Genomic DNA, 21,721 nt, shown 5'->3' on the forward strand with positions numbered 1-21,721 from the left:
AGTGGGGACAGACTATTTTGGGCACTCCGGTTAAAAGAAGAAAAAGTAGGTTGTGGAGAGAATGTATACTCAAGCCCTCAATGTTTACCTCCTTTCTGTAAATTGGTTGTGGGAAAGGAGATTCCTCAGAAGTTGTTGAACTCTCAGGGTATGCCAATTATTTCTCGTTTTTCCTTCTCTTGGTGTCTTAGTGGATGCTTTAAAATGCTTGAATTATGACATGATGAAAAAAAAACAATTTGAGGCACTGTCTCAGACTGCCCATGCAGGAGCTTCTGTCTGTTCATAGGCTAACCCTCCATTTATGTATTTTTGGAAAGTGAAATAGCTAAAAAAGTTGATGTTTAAGTTTTTGTCACTGAGTTTTACAGCTGAACTGTTCACTGGGGTGAGTGAGGCTATCAAAGTCTTAGCGACATTTTGCAGGCTCTTTTCAGAGCATTGGTTTATCAGTTTGAAAGTTATGTTTGCCTACCAGAGACTAGATCTTTTAAAGCCTTTTCTACCTTCTAAAGCAAAATGGATCATCCTAAGGCTATTAGTTATTCTGTTTTGTTTTGGTTTTGTTTGTTGTTTTTTGTTTTTTTTTGTAATCAGGCGTTGTTATATTTGTAGTTGAAGTTATATTTGTAGTATTGGAAAAACTGGGGAGTATTTATGGAGATGACTGTGATCAAAGATTTAGTTTGCTATTGCTAATTAGGGCCAGACTAATCTGGGCTGTTGTTCTTGAAGTGTGTCAAAAAACACTTTCCTATCCAGAGAGAAGTTCCTCGTGGCATATATTAAAAGTCCACAAATCTTTTTTTTTTTTCTTTTATTTTTTAAAGTCTTTTCTTTTAGAGATGTGCAAGTTATGTTTGGATGGTGTTGGTTTGTGAAACACTTTAAAAATTCTTTCCCATGATGTCTTTTTCTTAGGGTATGTACATTAAATCAACATATGATGGTCTCCATGTAATTACTGGAACAACAGAAAATGTAAGTATTGTTAATACTGTATGTTCAGGCCTGGAAGCCTTTTTGACCTTACCTGTGGTTTATGCTTTCCCTTTGCTATAGACTACATTTTGCTTGCGAAAGTGTGCTAGTTGGCTGTGGAGGACCAATAGCATGTTGGACAGCAGAAACGCTTGTGCTTGTTTACCTCAGAATTGAAAGAGTTGTTTCCAGTTGACGACCAAGAGAATCAGTTTTGATTTGTTCGTGCAAGACATCTAAAATTCTGCAGTTGATCAAGATAGGACGTAACTGTCTTGGAGCTGCCTTGCTCTGTGAATAAAAGATAAATTTCTTTATTATGTGTAGGCTGATATGCTGGAGTTTGCTGCAGTTTTATACAAACAGCTTTTATATTTTTCCATCTATCAAGCTTTATTTTGTGATAAATAAATGCATGGAAATGGGGACATCCCTCCACATTGACAAATAACCATACATTTCTGCATGAACTTCTGAATAATGCCTATAGAAAGGAACACTTATTACCGGTGTACTAGTCCTCACTGAAGGTATTAAATAGCAAAAAACCCCATAATAGAGTACTTTTCAAATTATTTTGAAATGCAACCTCTTTTCCTTGTACACCATATTTAGAGATCTGGCTATATGCTAGGAAGTGAGCAGACTGATCATTTTATGGGGAAAATGTTCTAGCCATAATCTTCAATGAGCATGGAACAAGAACTAAACAACACTGAACTGTTCCATAATGATTTAGGCAATTCCTTTCAAAGATTTTGATGGCATTTTCTGAAAATGAAGCTGTCAGAAATGTTTGTTTTATTCTGCTACTGTGTTGTACTGTGGGAAGTGCAAACTGCCTACACGGTATTTACAGCTGCTACCTCTCATCTGCAGTGAGGTTCTGTTAACATCCCAAACAAAATAGGAATATTATTTTCATCCCTTCATAGGAGCTGCCATCTGATATCCTTTCTTCTTTCTGTTTTCTTCTGCTGTGGGCAGGACATCCATGGGTTATATATAATAGATAATATCAATTGTAGAACTTGAGTGAATGCCACCTGTCTCAGAATAAGGAAAACATAAGGAATTTCAACCTTGAAATGAAAAATCTAGTGATCTAGATTTACAGCTACAATCAGTGAAATCAGTAAAACTAAACAAAACCAACAGAACCATACTTGAGCATAATCTAGAAAATATAAGAAGGAAAGAGGATGGTTTTTACAGTTGGATTTCTCTCAGATTAAAACAAGAACCATCTCTCTCCATGACTTACTAATATTGGATTTAATTTCCCAGTGGCAAAAATAAAAATAAAATCTTAATGCATTCCCTCAAAACTCTTTATCTTTTGTGATTCATGAATATAATTTAAAGCCACGTCAGGAAGCTTCATTCGTGATGACTTTTCTGCTGTTGTTACTGACTGTTTAACACTCTGGAGGTGCTCACAGCAGATTGAGAAACTGCAGTCTGCTATCTAGGGAAAAAACTCCTGTATGCTAAAGCATGTGTGAAAATGAGCAACACTTTAGAGAAAGTAAGGTGTCTATGGCTTTTAAGCACACAGCTGCTAGATGCTTCTTTTAAGAACCAAAAAAAAAAGGGGTATGATTCTGATAGATGGGAGAATAAACGTGTAAGCAGCATGGCCGGAGCAAGGTCATGATGGTGCAGATGTAATCTGACCTGTTGATGTTGACATTGTTACTATTTGTGATACAACTTAACTTGTAGGAAACAGTAAGAATCCAAACTCTCTTTCCTTTGAACAAAATTTTATGGCCTTTTTCTTTCCAGTTCTGTTCCTCCAAGTGAGACATTGGCAGACTTTTTGTCTGAGACTTTCCTGAAAGATCACAAAGAAGCACTTGTCTTTTTGGTAAACACAGTAGCATAGCAGTGCTAGCAACATAATGTAACAGAGTATAACCGAGCAGGCTTTGAAACCATAGTTTTGCTTTTTCTGTTTGCCATTTTAGGTGGTTTTGTCCACCTACAAAGCCCATTAATTTCAATCTTTCTGTTCAGCATTAGGAGTCATCTCTGCCAACACATCAGCACTGCAGTTCAAAGCAGCTTTGAAACTTGAATTGTGAGAGAGCAGGCTTCCTCACAGGCCACTGCCCCATAGGAGCTTGTCTCTGGCGGTCCTGTAGCATTAGAGCAAGCTGAGCTTTCTGGTTCATGTCTTCTCTCTTTTGTTTAGAAGTAAGAAATCCAACGGGTATATTGGTCCAGCAAAAGATTACAGCTTTCTTCTTAAGGAGCCCTTTTAGACCACATCGGAGAGGTTCTTTTAAATCACAAAGCAAATGTATTCTTCAAATAAGGTCATTTTGTAATTTGGTTTTCCAATAGAAAAGAGTACTTTCCAAAGTAATAGCATGTAGTGCATCTCCAGCAGGAGTGTGACCTTGAAGGGGTGCTTCCAGCATCCCCACTTACTGTGCACTGTTTGAGTTTGCAGGGTGCCCTTAGATCTCAGGGAAGAGGACCTTTCAGAAAAATAGAACCAATTTCTCCATTCTGAGCATGTAGCAAATGTACTTCATGGGATCTAAACTAGTCTTTCAGACTTTGTGGGTATACAGGGGGTCTAGGACAAAGACAACATTTAGCCTACAGAACAAAACTAAATCTATTCTGAAGAATAAATCCTAAGCAGATTCTGAATAGCTTGTATGTATGATCCTCCGTAACAGGTACTTCCATTTGTTGTTCAGCTCCCTGTTGAACTGAATTAAAAGCTAAAGACACATCTGTGGAAAAAAAGCTTATGGACTCTCTTCTGTTTTCCTGTTCCTTTATGGCAAGGTCTCTGTGTATTACTTGGGAGGAAAAAGGATAAGAAACAAGAGTTGTAACCTTTTCATAAGACCATACCTTGAGACTCCTTTATAAATTATTTTTACCTCACCTTGCAGTGTGTTCAAGGCACAATTGCAATGAGGTGTTTTTTTTTAAATAGACTTTTCCAATTTGAAGATTCTCAGACCATATTTTACTGGCTTGTCATAGAATCATAGAGTCATAGAATCGTAGAATTGTTAGGGTTGGAAAGGACCTTAAGATCATCTAGTTCTAATCCCCCTGCCATGGGGGTAAATCACACTGCTACACAAAATGCCAGTTTTGTCAAGATGAAGCTGCAAGTGCTGAAGTTAATACAAGAGAAAGCTTATACTGTAGAGTTCAAGGGTAATTACACAAGATTCACTTGCACTTGCATTTTGAAAGTCTTAGGTGTAACTACATCTGAGCTAAAACAGCAGTATTACAAAAGAGGATTATAAAGATTGTTAGAGGTATGAATGAGTAGTGAAATGGCAGACAAAATACAGATTGTTACAACATAATCACCAGTGTTAAAATTTTTCTCCAAGTCACTCAGGCAACACCTTTAATGCTGGGGTAGTGCCAAAAAGTCAAGGCTGCTGTTCTTTATGCAAGTAAAATTATGCTTTCACCAGCCCAGCTTGATTTAGGATGTTCAGAGCAATGTCTCCCAGGACTGAGTTGTCAGTGATAACCTCAGCCTCCTCTCCCCTTTAAACACTGTCCTTGACTTAGACCATGTATTACACAATTGTACTAGAAAGTCATGGTGAAGCTATGGGACATATTTTGAATTAGGATACAGTATGTAGGCTACTACAAAGAGTATTCATTTCAAGCCTAGAGCATATTCTCTAGACAACCTGTTATGTCATCTGAAAATGAATTTAATTTCATTTATTTCTGTAAAATCCACAGGAGCTTTTCAGAAACCTACTTCTGAGCAACTTGGCTAGTTTTCTTTCAAATTGCCAGTCTCACCTTCTACCTTTAAGATTAAGCGTCTTCATAGACTGGCAGTCACAGTACTGAGAGAAAAATAAAAGCATTGACACTCTGTGAAAAGCTGAAGGAACTTATTTTCCTCTAAACATAGCAGTATTTGCCTCAGAAAACAGTTGGTCTACTGTAAATGTAGAAGGCAGAAGAAGGGAGAGTTTTGTGGGAATGTCAGTTTATGGAGGAGCATTGGGGTTTTTTATTGTGGGTTTTTATGTTTGCATTGTGTTGTCGTTGAGCTGCGTTTTTTGAGACAAAAGCCAAAAATGAAAATACTTTGCTTTTTGAAAGTGTGATCTTTGTAGGATTTTTGTGCTGCTTGCATTTCTTCCACCCTAATGATCCATAGCTAAGTTACCATGTAACTTACATGATCTTCCTAGTTGGTACCTAACCTAATCCTCTCTTTGAAGAACATTGATTTACTGAAGCTCCCTGCAACATATTGAAACATTGAAAAATAAAAAGGCAATGTTTTGAAATTTGTTTGTGAAGAATGGCCAATTAGTCTTGATAGGCTCAATATTCAGCCAAAGCTTGGCTTTCAAGGCTTTAAGAGATGTTAGGCAGATTAAAGCACTCTTTTGGCAGAATGAAATTTGAAAGAAATCCTTAGGACTTGGTTATCCTTTCATAAAAAAATACTCATACCTTTCTTTATATTTGATTGTATTGTATACAATAGTACAGATTATTTTTCTCCAATAACAATGAATTGATTTATTAAATATTTATTTAACTCTTTATTTCACAGTAAAATGTCATTATCAATCTAACCTGATTTGCATAGCTTAGAAAACATACTGCTGAAAGAGAGATGATGACCAGTAAGAACTGTATTCTTGATCATCTCTTTTATTTTAAATTCAGTCACCTGCAGATCGGTGCAAGAAAATCCATGCTGGGGATGAAGTGATTCAAGTTAACCACCAAACTGTGGTATGTATAAATATGTTCTGTGTCAATTGGAGATAGAGGTGTCATGGCACATCAGCATGCGTAGAGAAGAAATATGTAGAAAAATGTGTTTTTATTATTAATTCTAATTTTAAAATTTTCCTTTTCTCTTCTGAAACCACATAGTTCTGAAGTTCAGCCTTGATCCTCTGAGTATCACTGAAGCTAAGAAGTTAGACTAAATAGCTGTGGCTTGGGAGATACGTTAGGGTGTTTTCTGCTTACCCAGTTGGGTTTAGTGTAGTAGAAGGTGTGGGTTGAAGGAATGCAGGGAGTTGCAAACCTACTGGAATGTGTAGAACATGATTTTTGAGAACAAAAGCATGTAAAATTCCCGTAGTGTGTCTAGGGTGGTTAGAGTAATTTAAACACGGATTTTTAAACTTGGAAACTTAAGATGAAACAAATCTTTCACATGTGATAGGCAAGAACACTAATGCCATGCAAACTACTCTTGAACAGATGCATGTTAGTTCCTGCTGATTCAGGGTTGATGAACTCTTAAAATCACCTTTTCTAAGGTAAGGCTTGGGAATGGAAAAAAGCAGACTGTCAATGTAAAAAAGAACTATTCTTTTTCCAAAGTATAAGGTTTCTTAAGAGTAGAAAAAGTCAATATATGATACAAATTACATGTGTCCTTGCAAATCACTTTAGCAGTTAATTAATTTGACAAAAAAGTATCCTAGATTGCCATTATTAATACAGCAGTCATTGGTTAAAAACACGTTTGCCATTCACCGTAGGGTTCCACTTCTAGCTTTAGGCTATTGTACATCACGTCAGGTCCTCTGCACGAATTAGTGTAATATTTCAGTATACCCTCCAGCTAATTTTGATATAAAATGTACTGTACATATGTGGAACTTAACTGATGAGAAGCAATCTTTTGAGCTATGCACTGTAATCTAATAAATCTAAGCAGATCAGGGTGAATTTCAATACTGTTTGACCTTAGAAAGTATTGTATCCCATGATTACTTACATGTGTAGTTGACTAATTTCTTGATTTTTCAGCACTAAGAAAGCTTATGATAAAGGGAAAAACATTTTAGATCATTATTTTTTTGGCTACCAAAATGTTTACATATCTGAAGAAACACATCAACAAGCATTCAGTTTTTCTAACAAATCCTGATGTTACTATCAGGAAATTTGTCCTGTCAACTTGAAAATTTCCGATCAACTAGGTATTTTTTCTAGGGTTTTTGAAACATCTACTCTGCATTTATGTGGTGGAAAGATTAGGTTCTTAATACTATCACTAATCATAAAATCATTTTGACAAGCTTTAAGATGGGCTTTCTTACCTAGTTGGATGGAATTTTGAATGTAGGTTTTGGCTTTCATATCAGTGAAGCTAGGTATTTTGAGATGTACAGAAGAAAGAGTTGCTTGTAATTCTAGGAAAAAGGACTATAGGGAGCTAAGACAAACTTAATTTAAGTTGGTGTAGAGGATACATATAGTAATAGACTAAATCACACATTTGCATATGCTCTTGCTTTGTTGCATCAACAATATAATTAAAATAATTGACATCACTAATATCTTATGCAAGTAACTTCCTTGTATTTTCATGTTGCTTTTCCACAGTGAAAGTCAGCAATCATTCTCTTAGAAATGTGATAACACCTCCGACATTACTTTTACAAAGGTGCACTTCGTTCACTTTCCAATTTATAGAGCAAAAATGTTTGACCTTTTCTATGGATATTGCAAGGGTTTTAGGAATATTTTTAATGTAGATGTATTTTTTTAACAGACATATTTTTAAAATAGATAAAAGTCTAAGTCAGTCCTTTTGTACTCTGGCCCCTGTCATAAGAAATTTACTGTCCAGTTCTAGTAATCTCTTTTTCTGGGCAGAAGAGGTATGATTCCTTACAGTGATTCTTACTTTGGAGATAAATAATTCTGAAGATATTATATTTTGTCTTTCTCTTTATTGACTTTTTTCATACTTCATACACAGTATCTGATTTTCAAGTTGCTCCTTGTAACTTGTCAGAGATTGTCACTTGTATTGACTATAGAAACAACTATGATGAAACTTTTTAAAGATCTAAAGCTGCAGGAAATTATTGTTCACATGTTGCTGTTACTTAGGTGATATCTTGTAATTGGAAAATCAAAATCTAAAAAAATCTAACTAAATTTAAATTTTAACAGTTAAAACTTTTTTACGGTGTTTTCTTCAGTGTATTCTATTTGTCAAAGCGAATTTAATACCTGGCTTTCAGTACTTTGTATTTCAAAGAATGAAGATATGGGGAGGAGAAGTTCCATTCCACACAAATATGTTAAAAATCCAACTTGTTAGGTAACACAGTTTAAAAGAATTACTTTTTAATAATTGAGATACAGATGAGATTTTTTGGTTGTGGTTTTTTGGGGGGTTGTTTTTTTTTTTCCAGAAAGCTCAGTTTCAAGCAAACAGCATGACAAAGCAGGAGAATAGTTAAGTGACTTATAGTGATTTTTATTATACATATCCTAACAGTGTGTGTCAAAAAATTTTAAATTCTCTATTGACATCCTCTGCTTACTTGTAGTGGTGCTTAATCCTCGCAGTATTTTTTTGGCAGTGAAATCAAAGGATTTCAACTGGTTACTCTGATCTTTTGCTACATTGATCAAAACCATGTGTAACAGTGTGTATTCCACTTGTTGCTGGCAGGATGTCTGGAATGTAAATATCTTCTGAATCTTTAAATTTAAAAGAAATAAGTTTAAGCCTAAAGTCAGTGAAAAGTTAGTGTTCAGAAAATTGTCCATTAAATTATGGTTTATTGAGGTTAGATAGCTTTATCAATCTTCTGCATCACATTTGCCTTATAGAATACATTCTCATAGAATACAGAATAGCTCTGTATCTAAGAGGCATGACTCCCCCACTGAAATTCAAAGGATTTAGCACTGTCTTCTCTTAAAGTTCCCTGTAAATTCCATCCTTAATCTCCTTTAAAAGCTTGTCTGTTTAAAATATTTCCAACGTAAACAAAAAACCAAGTCATCCAGTTGATTCAGAATCTGCACTGTGCTGCAGTACTCATGTTTCTGCCTATATATAAGTCAAGAGTGTGTTTTGCCTCAAGATAGTCCTCCTTTTAACCAACTAAAAGGGCAGGAAACAGTATTAGTGTTTACATGAACTATTACTGTTCACAGTACACTTTCTGGTTGTGTCAGTGATAAAGCAGTAGAAGAAATGCTCCAAGCAGAAAAGAGGAAGATATAGACTAAGGATGGTGTTAGATTCTTGAATAACAGGCCAATCTGTAATGTCCTGTGCATAATTTCTTTATTTTGGAGGCATTTTTGGCACATTGCATTTACTTCTAAAACAAGTATGATAGGACTTACAGATTTAATACAAGGATGCTATGACATCCGGTAGACATGTGGATTCCCCAAATTTGTGTTTGTTGCTAAAACTCATTGAAACTCATCATATAGATGATGGAAAAAAATGTGTTTAATTTGGCAAAATAGGTGAATATGGTCAGTTATCAATCCATTTCATGGAGAAGTTGGTATGTTCAATGGTTTTGAACCTGGAAGTTACCATTGAAATTGGATTTTTTTTTGAATCACGTAGTGTGTAGATAACACCTAGGTTTTATATGATGTCTCTTGATGTGAAAACTCCTGTAGGCTTTTGTGGGCCAAGTCAAGTCCGCAGCAGTGAGTTACTGCAATTCTTTTTGTATTTACAATGCAAAAACTTTGAGGATATTTTGCTAAAATTCCTGTGAAACATGATAGATGCATTTACAATATCATACCTTGCTTTTCTGTAAGGGTAAACACTTAAGAAGGCTATGATACCTTTCTAGATCCTTACACTAACTTAATCTTTGCTTAGAAAAGTAAGGAGCAGGTTTTTAAGATTCACTGTACAATTAGTGAGTAGAGTTCAACTTCCACAGAACCTCTCAGCATTTGTGGGGAACTGGCAAATTACAGCTGATAGGAAATGCTGAAGTTGGGGTGCATATGAATCTCAATTATGTGCATCCAAAATGGAGTTTGCAGATGTCTTCTTATTTTAGGAAAACCAGAACAAAATACCTAGAAGTAGAAAAATGGTGTTGAAAATATTTCTGTTTATTTAGTTTTTCTGCACTGTTTAGAAGGATCTCTTTCAGATCCTAGCTAGGGTTTTTTGAATATAGATTTCATTGAAGGCCTTATTAACTTGGCTTTGAAGGAAACAGTAGTTTTAAAGAGACTCGGTAGGTAAGTGGGCTGGAAGAGTATAATGGGGGGGACAGCATTGTCTGCCCAAGATTTTCACATCAGGTGTTTATACAACAAAACTTCCACTAACAAGATCTTTCATTTAAAATTACATGTTTATTCACTTATGATGCTTGACTTGTACAACAGAGCAGTGAAGCAAGATCATAAAAATTCAAAAGAAATGTGCCTCATGGTCAGCTTCCTTCTGTTGCTGTTACGCATGTGCTTTTATGGAAGAGGAGATAGAGTAAGAGCTCCCAAGTAATAATTTTAATCCTTTCCAAATCCTTGAGTTTCCTCTGTTTATAACAGTTTGATAAATGCTAACATTAATATTTAATTTTAAAGGTAGGTGGGATTTACATCTAAAAGCTTTTTAGGTGTATTCAGAAATGTAATGGAAGTTCTCTGCAGGGCTCTATCTTGAACCCTCTGTAGTTTTTCAGGATATGAGGACCATACTTTGATTTTGACAAATGTAGTCCGTCCTCCAAATGTCCTCTCAAAATTTCAGTTTAATTCTTTATTCTTTCTTTGCAGTCTTCGTAACTGCTTTGTAATACTGATAAAAGAACTAAATTGGCAAGATCCTCTCAAAAGGAAAAAACTTGTTGTGAATTTGCAATTGCATTTAACATGAAATTTGGTTGAGATTATATGGTTTTGCTTATGATTTGTTTTCTACATGGATGTACAAATACACACAGAAATAAATTATTTTATATCCCATATGTCAGGGAACTGTAATATTGCAGAAATGAAATGTGTGAGGGAAGATGATCTTTTGTTTCCCCATGGTGACAAATACTGTATGCTCTTGTTCATGGAATCTGTTTTCCATGGATCCCTGGGGCTTGCTCAGAGTTGATGTGTGAAACACACCACTTTGATGAGCACAGGCTCATTTTTATATAACTATTGTGCTGTGTCAGTGTGGGCATCCACTTATTCTTCTAGCTCTGGCACGACACATCAGCTAACAAACAAGTCATTGTTGCATCTTGTGTTAGAGTAGTGTAAGCTTGGCCAGCCCACGCTGCTTCATGTTTCTGCCAAACTTTAAATAATTTCCCTTTGTTCATTCCTCATGAAATTTTCACGCTTAACTACACACCTGTGTCACCAGCCAGTGGAATTAGTTCAGTTGCAGCAGAAGGCCATGCTGTGCTGCCTTTCATCATCTACTTGCCTCCTGGATGATAACAGAGCTTAACTATGTGAGTGCTTCTACCTTAATTTAAAATCAACCTGCTTGGCTTAGCTGAAAGCTTAAACCTGGTTGACTGTGCCCCAAAATAGAAAGGGAACACTGACAGCATCACTGATAAGTTATATATGGTTGTGGAAACTGCTCCTTACTACCTCAGGCTTCATGAGTAACAGGTCTGGTCCTGTGACTTGGACACTAACCACTTCCGGTGTGCTCTTTGATCTGTGCTCCAGAGGACCTGACCTCCACTCTGCTGCAGCTATGGTATGCTACAGTACTTGAAGAATATATGCTGGTGTTGTGGTTTAACCCCAGCTGGCAACTAAGCACCAGCTAGCTGCTTGCTCATTCTCCCCTACTCCCTGGTGTGATGAGAAGAGAATTGGAGGGGTAAAAGTGAGAACACTTTTGGGTTGAGATTAAGGCAGTCTAATAAGTAAAGCAAAAGCCACCCACCAAGAAAAGCAAACCAATGAATTCACTCATCATTCCCCATCATCAGGCAGGTGTTCAGCCATCCCTAGGAAGGCAGGGCTCTGTCACATGTTAACAGTTACTTGGGAAGAGAAACACTATCAGTCTGAATGTCCCTCCTCTCCTTTTTCTTTCCGTTTTATATGCTGAGCATGACAACATATGGTGTGGGATATCCATGGATCATTTAGAGTCAGCTATCCTGTCCTTGTCCCCTCCAAACTCCTTGTGCACCCCCAGCCTGCTTGCTGGTGGGGTGGTTTGAGAAACAGAAAATACCTTGGTTTTGTGTAAGCACTATTCTGCAATGAGAACATCCCTGAGTTACCAATGCTATTTCCAGCAGAAATCCAAAACACAGCCCCATACCAGCTACTGTGAAAAAAATTAACCGTACCCCAGGCCAAACCAGCATAGCTGGGCATGTTAAACCTCATCTGTGGAATTAGCACGCTATTGATGGAGCTATGTAACAGTCAAGCACTGAGAGGTTCAGATTGCTATAGTAGTCCTTTCAGGAAGTAATAGAAGAAATTGGTGCAACAGGAGATGCCCATCCTGTCATATAACTGTGATGTGGGTTCAGTGGCTGGACACTGTATTTCTAAAAGTACTCCCTGCCAACTGACTCTGACCTTGGTCACCTGTTGCCATTTGCTATGTCCCGTAAGTCACTCAAAAGCATAGAATTTTTTTTTCCTGTCCTGGCTGTACCGCAGAATGAACAGCTATTACTGGGCCCTGGTGCTTTACTCATGTGATGAGATGAACATGTGCAATTCAGCAGGCTGTCATGTTCTTTCATGAGTTTTCTTTAGGGGGAAAAATGTTCTTTTGTAATTGATGACATAGACTGCTCTGTACACCACTGACTACGGTTTGGGAATACACACCTAGGCTGACTTTGAAGGCACCGATACCACTTTTAGAAGTAGTGTAATTGTAGGAAGATTTTCACTGCAGTACCATTGGACTTTTTGTGTGGATGTCATTGGTGGGCCTTCATAGTTTCAGCGCTGGTTATCACTAAGTTACTGAGTCTGTAGCCAAATCAAGTATTTTTATGCAAGCTGTACTCATGACCATACTCTTGGAGGTGTATCTGCTAGAAACTGCTGTAGCATTCTGTGGAGTATTCTGGTGATCTAATTGTTAAATTTATCTTTTTGCACAGAACATACTGGGAGATGGTGCATTTTCACTCATGTATTTTGTACAGTTGCTTTATGTTTTGCATTTTTTCCTTATATGGTGGTGTTTCCATAGGAAAAAAAAAAAAAAAGTCCTTCAAGAGGTGCTGTAAATGATATTAATATTTCCAACGGAAATACTGAAAGATAATATGCAGCCAAAAACTTTTTGCATATAATCCTGATAAAAATTATTTCCATGCCCTTATAGTAGTGGCTGTTGACTACCATTTGCATTTGCAGGCAATTTAAATTACAATGTTAACAGTGTGTTCTTGATAGTGGATTTTGCAGTTACAATAATTCTTTCAAAATTTCTTAGTCTCTCATATGTGAGATGCATGGTTTGAACATATGTTTGATGCCCAGGTAGAAGATAGTAAGTAGAATTGAATTTTTTTATTGTTAACAATGTTGATGCCTATAGAACAGAATACATATTACATTAGTCTTGTCAAATAGGAGTAGGTTAAAAGGCTTACTGTTATTTAAGTTCAGGTACTTATTTGTATTTGGAAAGGAAGGCAGGTATTATTCTGCTACTAATAATCTTCATTTTAACTGAGATAGCTGAAAATTTCAGTACACTGTAGAGAAGGAGATAAAGGTAAGGAGAGATGTCCTCAAAGTTATGCAGATTAATTCACTGATACTACAGTTGTGCACAGCATGGACCACATACAAGTTAGAATTCAATCGTTTTGAATACCTCTGTGCTTCGTGCAGGTAGCAGCTATATAAGTTAAACAGCTAATCTTCAGGTTCCAGCCTGATACTGTGTATTTCACTATCTTATTCTGATGAAGTTAGGAGTTAATTGTGAGGAAGTGTAAGACAGTGATAGTTATTGTAAAAGTAGATAGAAACAGTAAGAAAAGCAAGTTATTGCTGTGTCATGAGGGAAGAAAAATTAAAGCAGGGAAATTCTGTGCCTGATTTGGATAGATGTAGTCTGAATATGTAAATTTTTATTAAAAAAAACACCTCAGTTCTGGCTTAGAACACCTTAGTGGCTTGAATGTTTATGGCTGATTATTTTAACAGCAGTAAAATGGAACAAAAAAGAAAAGAACTCTTATGTCTAAATAAATTACTGCTTTATTATGATAATTTCTTTTAAATCTCTATCCATGTCTTTCTTTAGCTAAGTGATGCTACGTAATTCAGCTCTATTAAAGGCTTTTTGGTTTGAGTTTGTTTTTACCCCTCTCTCTCCACTCCTCTCCCGTTTTCCTCGGTCATTAGTGACTTTTAAGGATTTTTTTACAATTTCTTTGTAAAGACATGTTAATTTATTTTCACTATATGAACTCAGTCTCAGGAAACATCTGCTTCAAGGGTAGCAGCACTGTTTAGCTGCAGGGCTACTGGGGATATCAGTTTATTTATACATTGAAATGCGGGGATCAAAAACTTGGAATTACTGAGTCACTGGACTTCTAAATTATTAAGTTGTGATAATGTAAATTTAATCCGCAACAAAGTTATGTAGATATATACGTATGTTTACATATATTTATTATTTTAATTCAAGGACGACCACTTTGGAAATTTAAATATGAGCGTATGCGATGCACACACACATTTGCCTCAAATTCCCATTGTGAGATGAAGCACATGGCAGCACAAATGAATTCCTGTAAGGCAAAAGTGGCTGTGGTGGGTTAATACTGCAGAGTCACTACTGAGAAACATGTTCCTCATGCTGTGTGAAATACGGACAACTTGTCTATTCACTTCCCTTGAGGAATGAAGAGGCTGCTTATATCCATACTGCAGCTTGATCTGTGAGAAACTGGGGTGTGATCCAGTCTGTCTAAATCCTGCCTGGGTCTCCTTAGATATTGTATCAGCCCTTAAGTTTCTTTAGCACTCACCTGTGGCCACCCAGGGATGCTGAAATCTCAGGCAGTGGAGGTCTGTCCCTCACCAGGAGCCCTGCTGAAATGTACACAGCTTCCTGGGCTCTCCATATATTCCCTGGAAACTCCTGAAAATGAGGCCAAGTGAGGACTCTAGCGGCAGCACCTTTATTCATAATAGTTTAATGTCTGTGACCTTGCTAAAGAAGGGATAGGGCCTGATCATCGCAACTTGGCTTTCAGACCCTGTTCTTTGCAGTATGTGTGTAGTTTGTATTGTGTTTCTATTACACAAAAAAAAAACAGTGACTGTGAATTGGGATCAGAACCCTCATTTCTCTGCTCCCAGTGTAGGGACATGATGGTTTCTTACCTGTTGTATGACTGGGCTTCATACTTACCCGTCAGCACAGTGCTTTGCCTTCAGGGAAGGCCATTAACCTGAAATTATGCACATCTTGGTGGCTGAGTCCCCCCTCCAGGTTTAGAAAGACTGATTTTAGTCCCTCTGAGGCTAAATAATACTGAGATCCACATTTTGCAGGTGGGCGGAAGGCTGGATAAAATCCCTCCAAATTTCTGGTAGCTGTCTCCTCAGGTTATCTGTACTCTTGGTTGAAGGGAGAGTTGCCTTGCAGTCATCACGCTGGAGGCAGCCAGTCACTGCAGGGAAGAGCAAGTACACAAGTACTTCCTTCAAATTTCAGAGATACGTCAAAACTGGGTGAACTGAAATCAACTCCATTTTTTAGAGCCATACATGGAAATAGGGAAATAAGACCTTTTTTCCTCAAAAACTGTGCCTATTCACTAACCTTACATCTGCAAAAATAGGATATAATCAGACCCATAAAGTTGGACTCTTTGCTGTTCCCAATGGATATACTCTTTTATTTGTTCTAGGCTGTTGCTAGCACTGACTCAAAAGCAAAACAGTGAGGTAGCTCTGAACTAAAGTTTGATTGCATCAGTGAAAAATGAAAGGTAAGCATTGTTATTAAACAATGTCCAAGCTTCAATGCAGAACTGATTCTGTGTCCCTGAATAATTCAAGTTCCGGTTCTCCATGAATGAAACAGATGCTTGTCTCCATTACCGAGGTGTTCTGTAGTCATGTTAATAACATTTGTCAGGTTTGTTGAATTATGGTAGAATTTAGCTGTACAAATACCTAAAAGGAGCAAGGTAATAAAATCAGTCAAAAGTCATGCTTTGGATCAGATATATTTTTTGACAGGGAAATGTTATTAGAGCAGCTTAATGAGAAGCAGTAACTTCTCTATTCAGCTTTCAATTTTGGTCCTAACTTAGTTTATTCTTGGGAAGGTATCATAATTGTGAACTTTAGTTTAAATAGCCAAAAATAAATATGACAAATACTTATTTTATACTTTGGTGCTACTAAACAAAAGTTTTAGTGAAACTTCAGAATTTTCTCAAGTAAAAGATGTGATTTTCTTCAATGTACTTTACATGCACACTGTGTTGTGACTTTGGACAATGATATGGTGTGGTGTGATCAGTGACATTCTGTGGATGCACAGAACTGACTTTAACATTGGGTTAAAATTGCATTTACTTAAATAATGTAGCCAAGATAGATAGTCTTAATTAGAATTGTAGCGTATGCAATCACATTATCATTAACCTCTTCTGTTTGTGAGAAAACTGCTATGTAAGCATGGAGTTTCTGGATAAATCCCTGAAAGGCATCTGCTACTCTCCTGACACTGCTTTTACCTCATACAGGTACAGCTTTCATCTCTGTGGTAGTTCATGTTGTAAACATCCTTCTGTTGTTTCCCCACCCAATAATCTTTTCTGGCTGCAGAAGACCTATGGCCTTCCATTCTTTTTTAGCCTTTTTAGGCATCTACAGCTGGGGGAAGGAAAGGAGATGCTACTAACATACTTGTTTCATAGGGCTGCCAGCTGACCATCCTCATTTCTGCCCAGTGCTCATGGAAATCAATCTGTTAATTTAACAGCATGACACCAGATAGTTTCTTGTCAGATTCTGACTTCCTTAAAGACATGGTACGTTTGATAGACAGTGATTTGAAGTGCAGTGTTGTGGGGTTTTTTTCTTATGCACTAATTTTTATTTATAAAATAAACACACTTTCCTCCTAGAAATATTTTTTTTTAGCTGAAAAATTAGTAAAAGCTTGAAGCTTGAAATAGTTGATAAGTTAAAGAGCTCTGGCTGCATGCCACTTATAGCAGGCAATATTGAAAGAATAATATTTTTTATTATCTCTGCATTCCAGTAACTTTTTCAAATTAAATGCTAAAGTGGATTTTGCATATTTGCCTAGCTAGAAAGTAGCACATGGCTTTGCAGGTTATATTTAGCAGGAAGATACTACTTCTCCTTCAGAAGTGTAAAAATATTTGTACTTCTCTCTTTTACAAATCTGCACATCAGGAAAGGATTACTGTAACTGGAGGAAAAAAAAAGCAAACAAAACAAAAACAGTTTTCATGAAAACAGAAAGATCCCGTTAACTTTCATGGGACTCTGGTAGCCCTTTGAACAAGAATAGGCCTGTAAAAATGTGGACTGTGTTCTATTTATCATTTGACTATAATTCCATCCTCTGGATGATGTAGTTTCAGTGTGTGTTAGATTTCCACACTGCTTTTAAATAATGCAGCTGTTCCATGGGTTCTTTGGCAAACATCTATGTTTTTTCACACTGTAGGTTATTTAGTACTGGATCTTGTAACATGCTAAAAATACTTGGTTTAGGTCCATCCAATTGTATTTAAGCTGCCTGCATGTTAATATTTTACAGAGTTCCTCTCTGGCTCATAACATACAGCAGTACTCACGGAAGTCATGAATGAGCAAAGGAGTTCGTGTGTGTCTGTGTAAAAAAAAAAATAAAAAAAGTCAACGAATGGTCATACTTACTTTCAGAAAAAGAGAAGATCACTACCAATTTTCCAACCTTTTCATAAAGGGGAAAATAGATTAATCTGGAGGAAAAACGGTCATTATATTAAGAGTAACTTTTTAATAGTTTAAAATGCTAAAGTTCTCAGCAATTTAGAATAGGAATTCAAAATAAAAGTTCCATTTAGGCTGTTGTAACATTGTTATTCAGTTGTACTTGCCGAAGAGACACTGTGGTCGTTTAATAGGTCTGCTCTTGCTTGGGGGCATCTTTTGGCAGGTGATGGCTGGGGGAGCAGACCTCTAAAAGCATCCCCTGCTAAAGCTTTTTGCTGTTTGGGGTAATGGGTGCTGGGATATTCCGGGTGGTGGAGAAGCCAGTGGGAGGTGATGGGGAGAGGCAGGGTAGATGTGTCGGAGCTTGTTGCAGCTACACAGCTCTCCCACATGCCAGTCTGGCCCTGTTGAAGCAACCTGTGGAGCATTTTAGTGGGGCTTCCCAGCCTGGCTGCAACCTCTGGGCATGTAGTGGTGGGATGAGATGAAAAAGCTGAAGGTGGCCTGAAGCTGATGTTGCAGGCACCCTGCCTGCAGACTTGCTTCTCCTGGCACAGCACGTTGCTCTGCCTTTGGGAGGGTGACGTCCCTTCTTGCACCATCCCCCAGAAGCGCTGTTCATCTGGGCTTGGGGTATCAATGCTTAAGTGACATGGATGTTGGCTTGTCTATCCTTGTCTACCCTTGTCTATCCCTCATTTACCCTGGCAGTAGACTCCACCAGCAAAGGTGCTATAATCTCCTTGGCAGAAACAGCTCAACACAACTTCTCAGCACCCCTGTGGTGCTTGTTCACTCTCCTTTTCCTCTTCCTCCAGCTCCCCTATGTTTGCATGCACGCTTACCATCCCTTGGTGCTCGTGAAGCCCATAGTCCTCTTCCTCTTTCCTCATCAAAAAACCCCCATGTGGCCTGTCTGCTTCAAGCTGCACCTTTCCACAAGGTGCCCCACATTCCCTCAGGTGCCCAGCTCTACACTGGCTCCCAGTATTACCCAGGGACCTGCTGTGTTGTGCCTGTGCATGGTACCTGACCCATGGGCTGCCCTTGTCTGCCCTCAGCCCTCCTTGTGCTTGGCCATGAGCTGCACCGGCAGCCAGCAGTGATTCAGGCACTGCTCAGCAAAGCACCGTGCTGGGTTTAGGCTGCCACTGGAGACCTCTCCTGACCGCCACTTGTTGTTGGCACTTGGTTTAACAATGTAAATTTATCTTAAAACAAGCAACAGTAACTTTCTTGGTCCTTAAAAATGGGTACCTGGTCAGCATAGTGCAGTATTTTAAAAATTAATGGCTCAGGTTCCTTCAGTGTAAGGAAAGTTCTCAGCTAATACTTTTACTTATCTATTAAATTTTCAAACCAGTAATGAAACTTTCTTATTACTGTCTGGTTTTGCAGTACATGGGCAGGATAAAGGATATGATAAGGACTTTGATATCTCTGCCCAAAAATTTGATGATTAGAAGCTGAGAATTAATAACTGCGGTAGTAATGAGAAAAGGGAAGATACTGAGGATAGATTACAGCGAATACATTCAAATCACACTTAAACTGTGGATGATATATCACTAAAGTGGATTTCTGGAGAACAGTTTTCAGTTCCACTTATAGTCACTGCCTTTTCCTCTTTTCAGCCTGACCTCCCCAAATAAAAGTGCTTCTGTTTAGTTTGTGTCAATATGAATTTTGATGGGATCTAAACTGTGTGGGAACTGAAAAGCATGCCTTCTATGTGGACATTTATTTCCTTCAATTTGTTGTAGACAGCCTTCTATGTGACTTCTTCCTCTTCAGACTATTTAAAAAGTGAGAAGTAACCAAGGATTGTCTGAACCAGTCAGAAAACTCCTGTCAGGGAACTAAGTAAAAGCAGAGGATGAACTTCATTTGAAATTTATAGTAAACTCAGAATATTCCTGTGAAAAATAAAGTTAAATTGTTTATATTCATGAGCTTCTAAATTAAGTACATCAGATTTAGTACTTTGATGTGATTTTTTCTTTAATCCCGCTAACTCTCAGACAGGCACTATAGGTAATCTCCCTTTATTGCAGTATATGGCATAGTTGAAATACATGATAGTTTATCTCTGCAGGTTATGAAAGTGCATTTAAAATATTTTTAAAACTGCTAGCATAACAAACCCGTCCAGCTTTATTTAGATTTTTTTGGCTACTTCTCTAAGAAACAGATGGCTTTAAAGCACAGGTTTTGTATGCAGTGTTCTATCAACTTAAATGGCAAGAATTTTACACCCTAACTCTGCAAATGAGGCCACGTCGTGTTCTCGACAATCATGTTCTGCTTTATTCAGCAGAAAGATTCCTCTCCAGAGCTCTGTCTTCAGTTGTTACATTAGGGAATTAGAGTGTGCAGTTGCTTATGTTAGAAACAGCTTACATGAACAGTAGGCCTTGTATTCCTTCTTTTGGGTAGCATATGAAACTTTGTATATGCCCATGGTGACGTTATGGAGCTATAGGGAATACACTGTTTCTAAGCGTGGTGGAAGTCTCTCTGAGTGGGAAAATGGTAGTGTAAAGAGCAAAGTACTTTTTTATAAAATTATATTTCTAAGACACAAAGCTTGGATTTACAAAGACTTGGGTTAGGTGCTGTTGAAACAAAATGGAGACTTCATTAGGATGTGGGAATTGAGCCAAAGTTGATTACATTCCTGTTCCATTTTATTCAATGTATAACAGCCATGTGCCTAGCACATTAGACTGAAAATAGGAATTCTAGTCTTCTGTGAAAGCTGGAAAATATTACATAAAGATGCCTGCTGTCAAAACTCTGTTTCTTTGTGTACAGTAACATTACTGTAGAGGTACATCCGGATATAGTGAATTTGCTGTGGTGAAAATGGGGCAGATGGGTTCACAGTAGCTGAGGAAGAGTGGTGAGGTTTGAACCATGTCTGTAATTCAAAGTTGTTGGCAAGCATTAGTATTGGTGATAATATGCAAACAAAGCGAGTTTCAGTGTAATAGGGAGTGATGTAAAAAATAGTAGCAACAACCTACTTAAACATAGAAAAAAGTACATATTTGTGTCATACATATTGCACTATACCAATGATAAAGAACATCTGCATTCTCTTAGTTCACATTGCCTAATTGTATTTTTTAAACATATTGACATGATACAAAGTGGCCTTTTCACAATCTCGTTACCTTATCACTTCAGATTTTTGTTTTTCAGTAAGAATTTCACTTCTCAAATGGATAATTTTCTTCTGAACAAGTTGTGAAAGCGGGAAAATATTTTAACTGTGATCTTTTAAACATGCGGAAAGTTTACTTGTTTGTTTAGGGGGAAACAGAAAAAAAAAGGTAGAAAAACTGTCAAGATTGCAGAAATAATCACTTTCTAAGTCTGCAGGCCAGGATCTTAAAGGGATATATGATTCTGTGTATTACCATTCTAGGTGCCAAACCTGAGAGTGCAGAGATTTAATATCTTGAAGCATTTCAAGATAGATACCTAATATTAGGTATTATTTAGGCTGAAAATCATTGTCATGAGTTGTACTATTTTAATATTTGAGTTAGGGTTTTTTGAAAATGCAAACTAAATGTTTTAGAAAGTTCTATCCTGCATTTATAAATAAAGACTTCTCGCATTCCACATTAGTCAAGTTCTTAATTTTGGAATATTTCAAAATGCTGTAGGAAAATTTTACTTTGGGCTAATACTCAAGTAGTGGCTAGACTACCTTTCTGTTATCAATTTACTGTATTTGTTTCTGAAATCATCATGAAAAAGTACTATTAAAATAATAAAAGGCCTTGTGATTCTGATTTTATTTTTATAGCAGTGTGAAGAGTAGAAGATTTTCTTTAACTGGTTTGTCCTTGCATAAGCTGCTATGAGTAGAAGTAATATGACTACATGTGATTAGTGGACTTTAAAGAGTAACTATGGAGTACAAAATGCTCATTTTTGAATTGAACTGTCAATGCAGAAGCCATGGGATTTTTAACTTTAGAAAGTTTATGTACCAGAGCTCATTTTGAAA

At 37.2% G+C, this 21,721-nt stretch overlaps 1 protein-coding gene across 7 annotated transcripts in view; it reads left to right on the forward strand.

Moving 5' to 3' along the window:
* Positions 1 to 21,721, forward strand: part of CNKSR2 (connector enhancer of kinase suppressor of Ras 2) — a 213,027-nt gene that overhangs the window by 91,837 nt on the left and 99,469 nt on the right. For 5 of the 7 annotated variants that reach the window (XM_057419585.1, XM_057419587.1, XM_057419588.1 and 2 more), the window contains exons 7-8: positions 922 to 981; positions 5,677 to 5,745. The exons of 1 other annotated variant lie outside the window; for it this stretch is intronic. In XM_057419585.1, coding sequence (XP_057275568.1) covers positions 922 to 981; positions 5,677 to 5,745 — 129 coding nt within the window. The remainder of the gene's footprint in view (positions 1 to 921; positions 982 to 5,676; positions 5,746 to 21,721) is intronic. One more of the 7 variants, XM_057419586.1, reaches the window with a different exon arrangement.

This window comes from Pezoporus wallicus, unplaced genomic scaffold (genome assembly GCF_028554395.1).
Source record: "Pezoporus wallicus isolate ANWC-B61680 ecotype Strahan unplaced genomic scaffold, APGP_CSIRO_Pwel_v1 contig_5767, whole genome shotgun sequence".
Taxonomy (NCBI): domain Eukaryota; kingdom Metazoa; phylum Chordata; class Aves; order Psittaciformes; family Psittacidae; genus Pezoporus; species Pezoporus wallicus.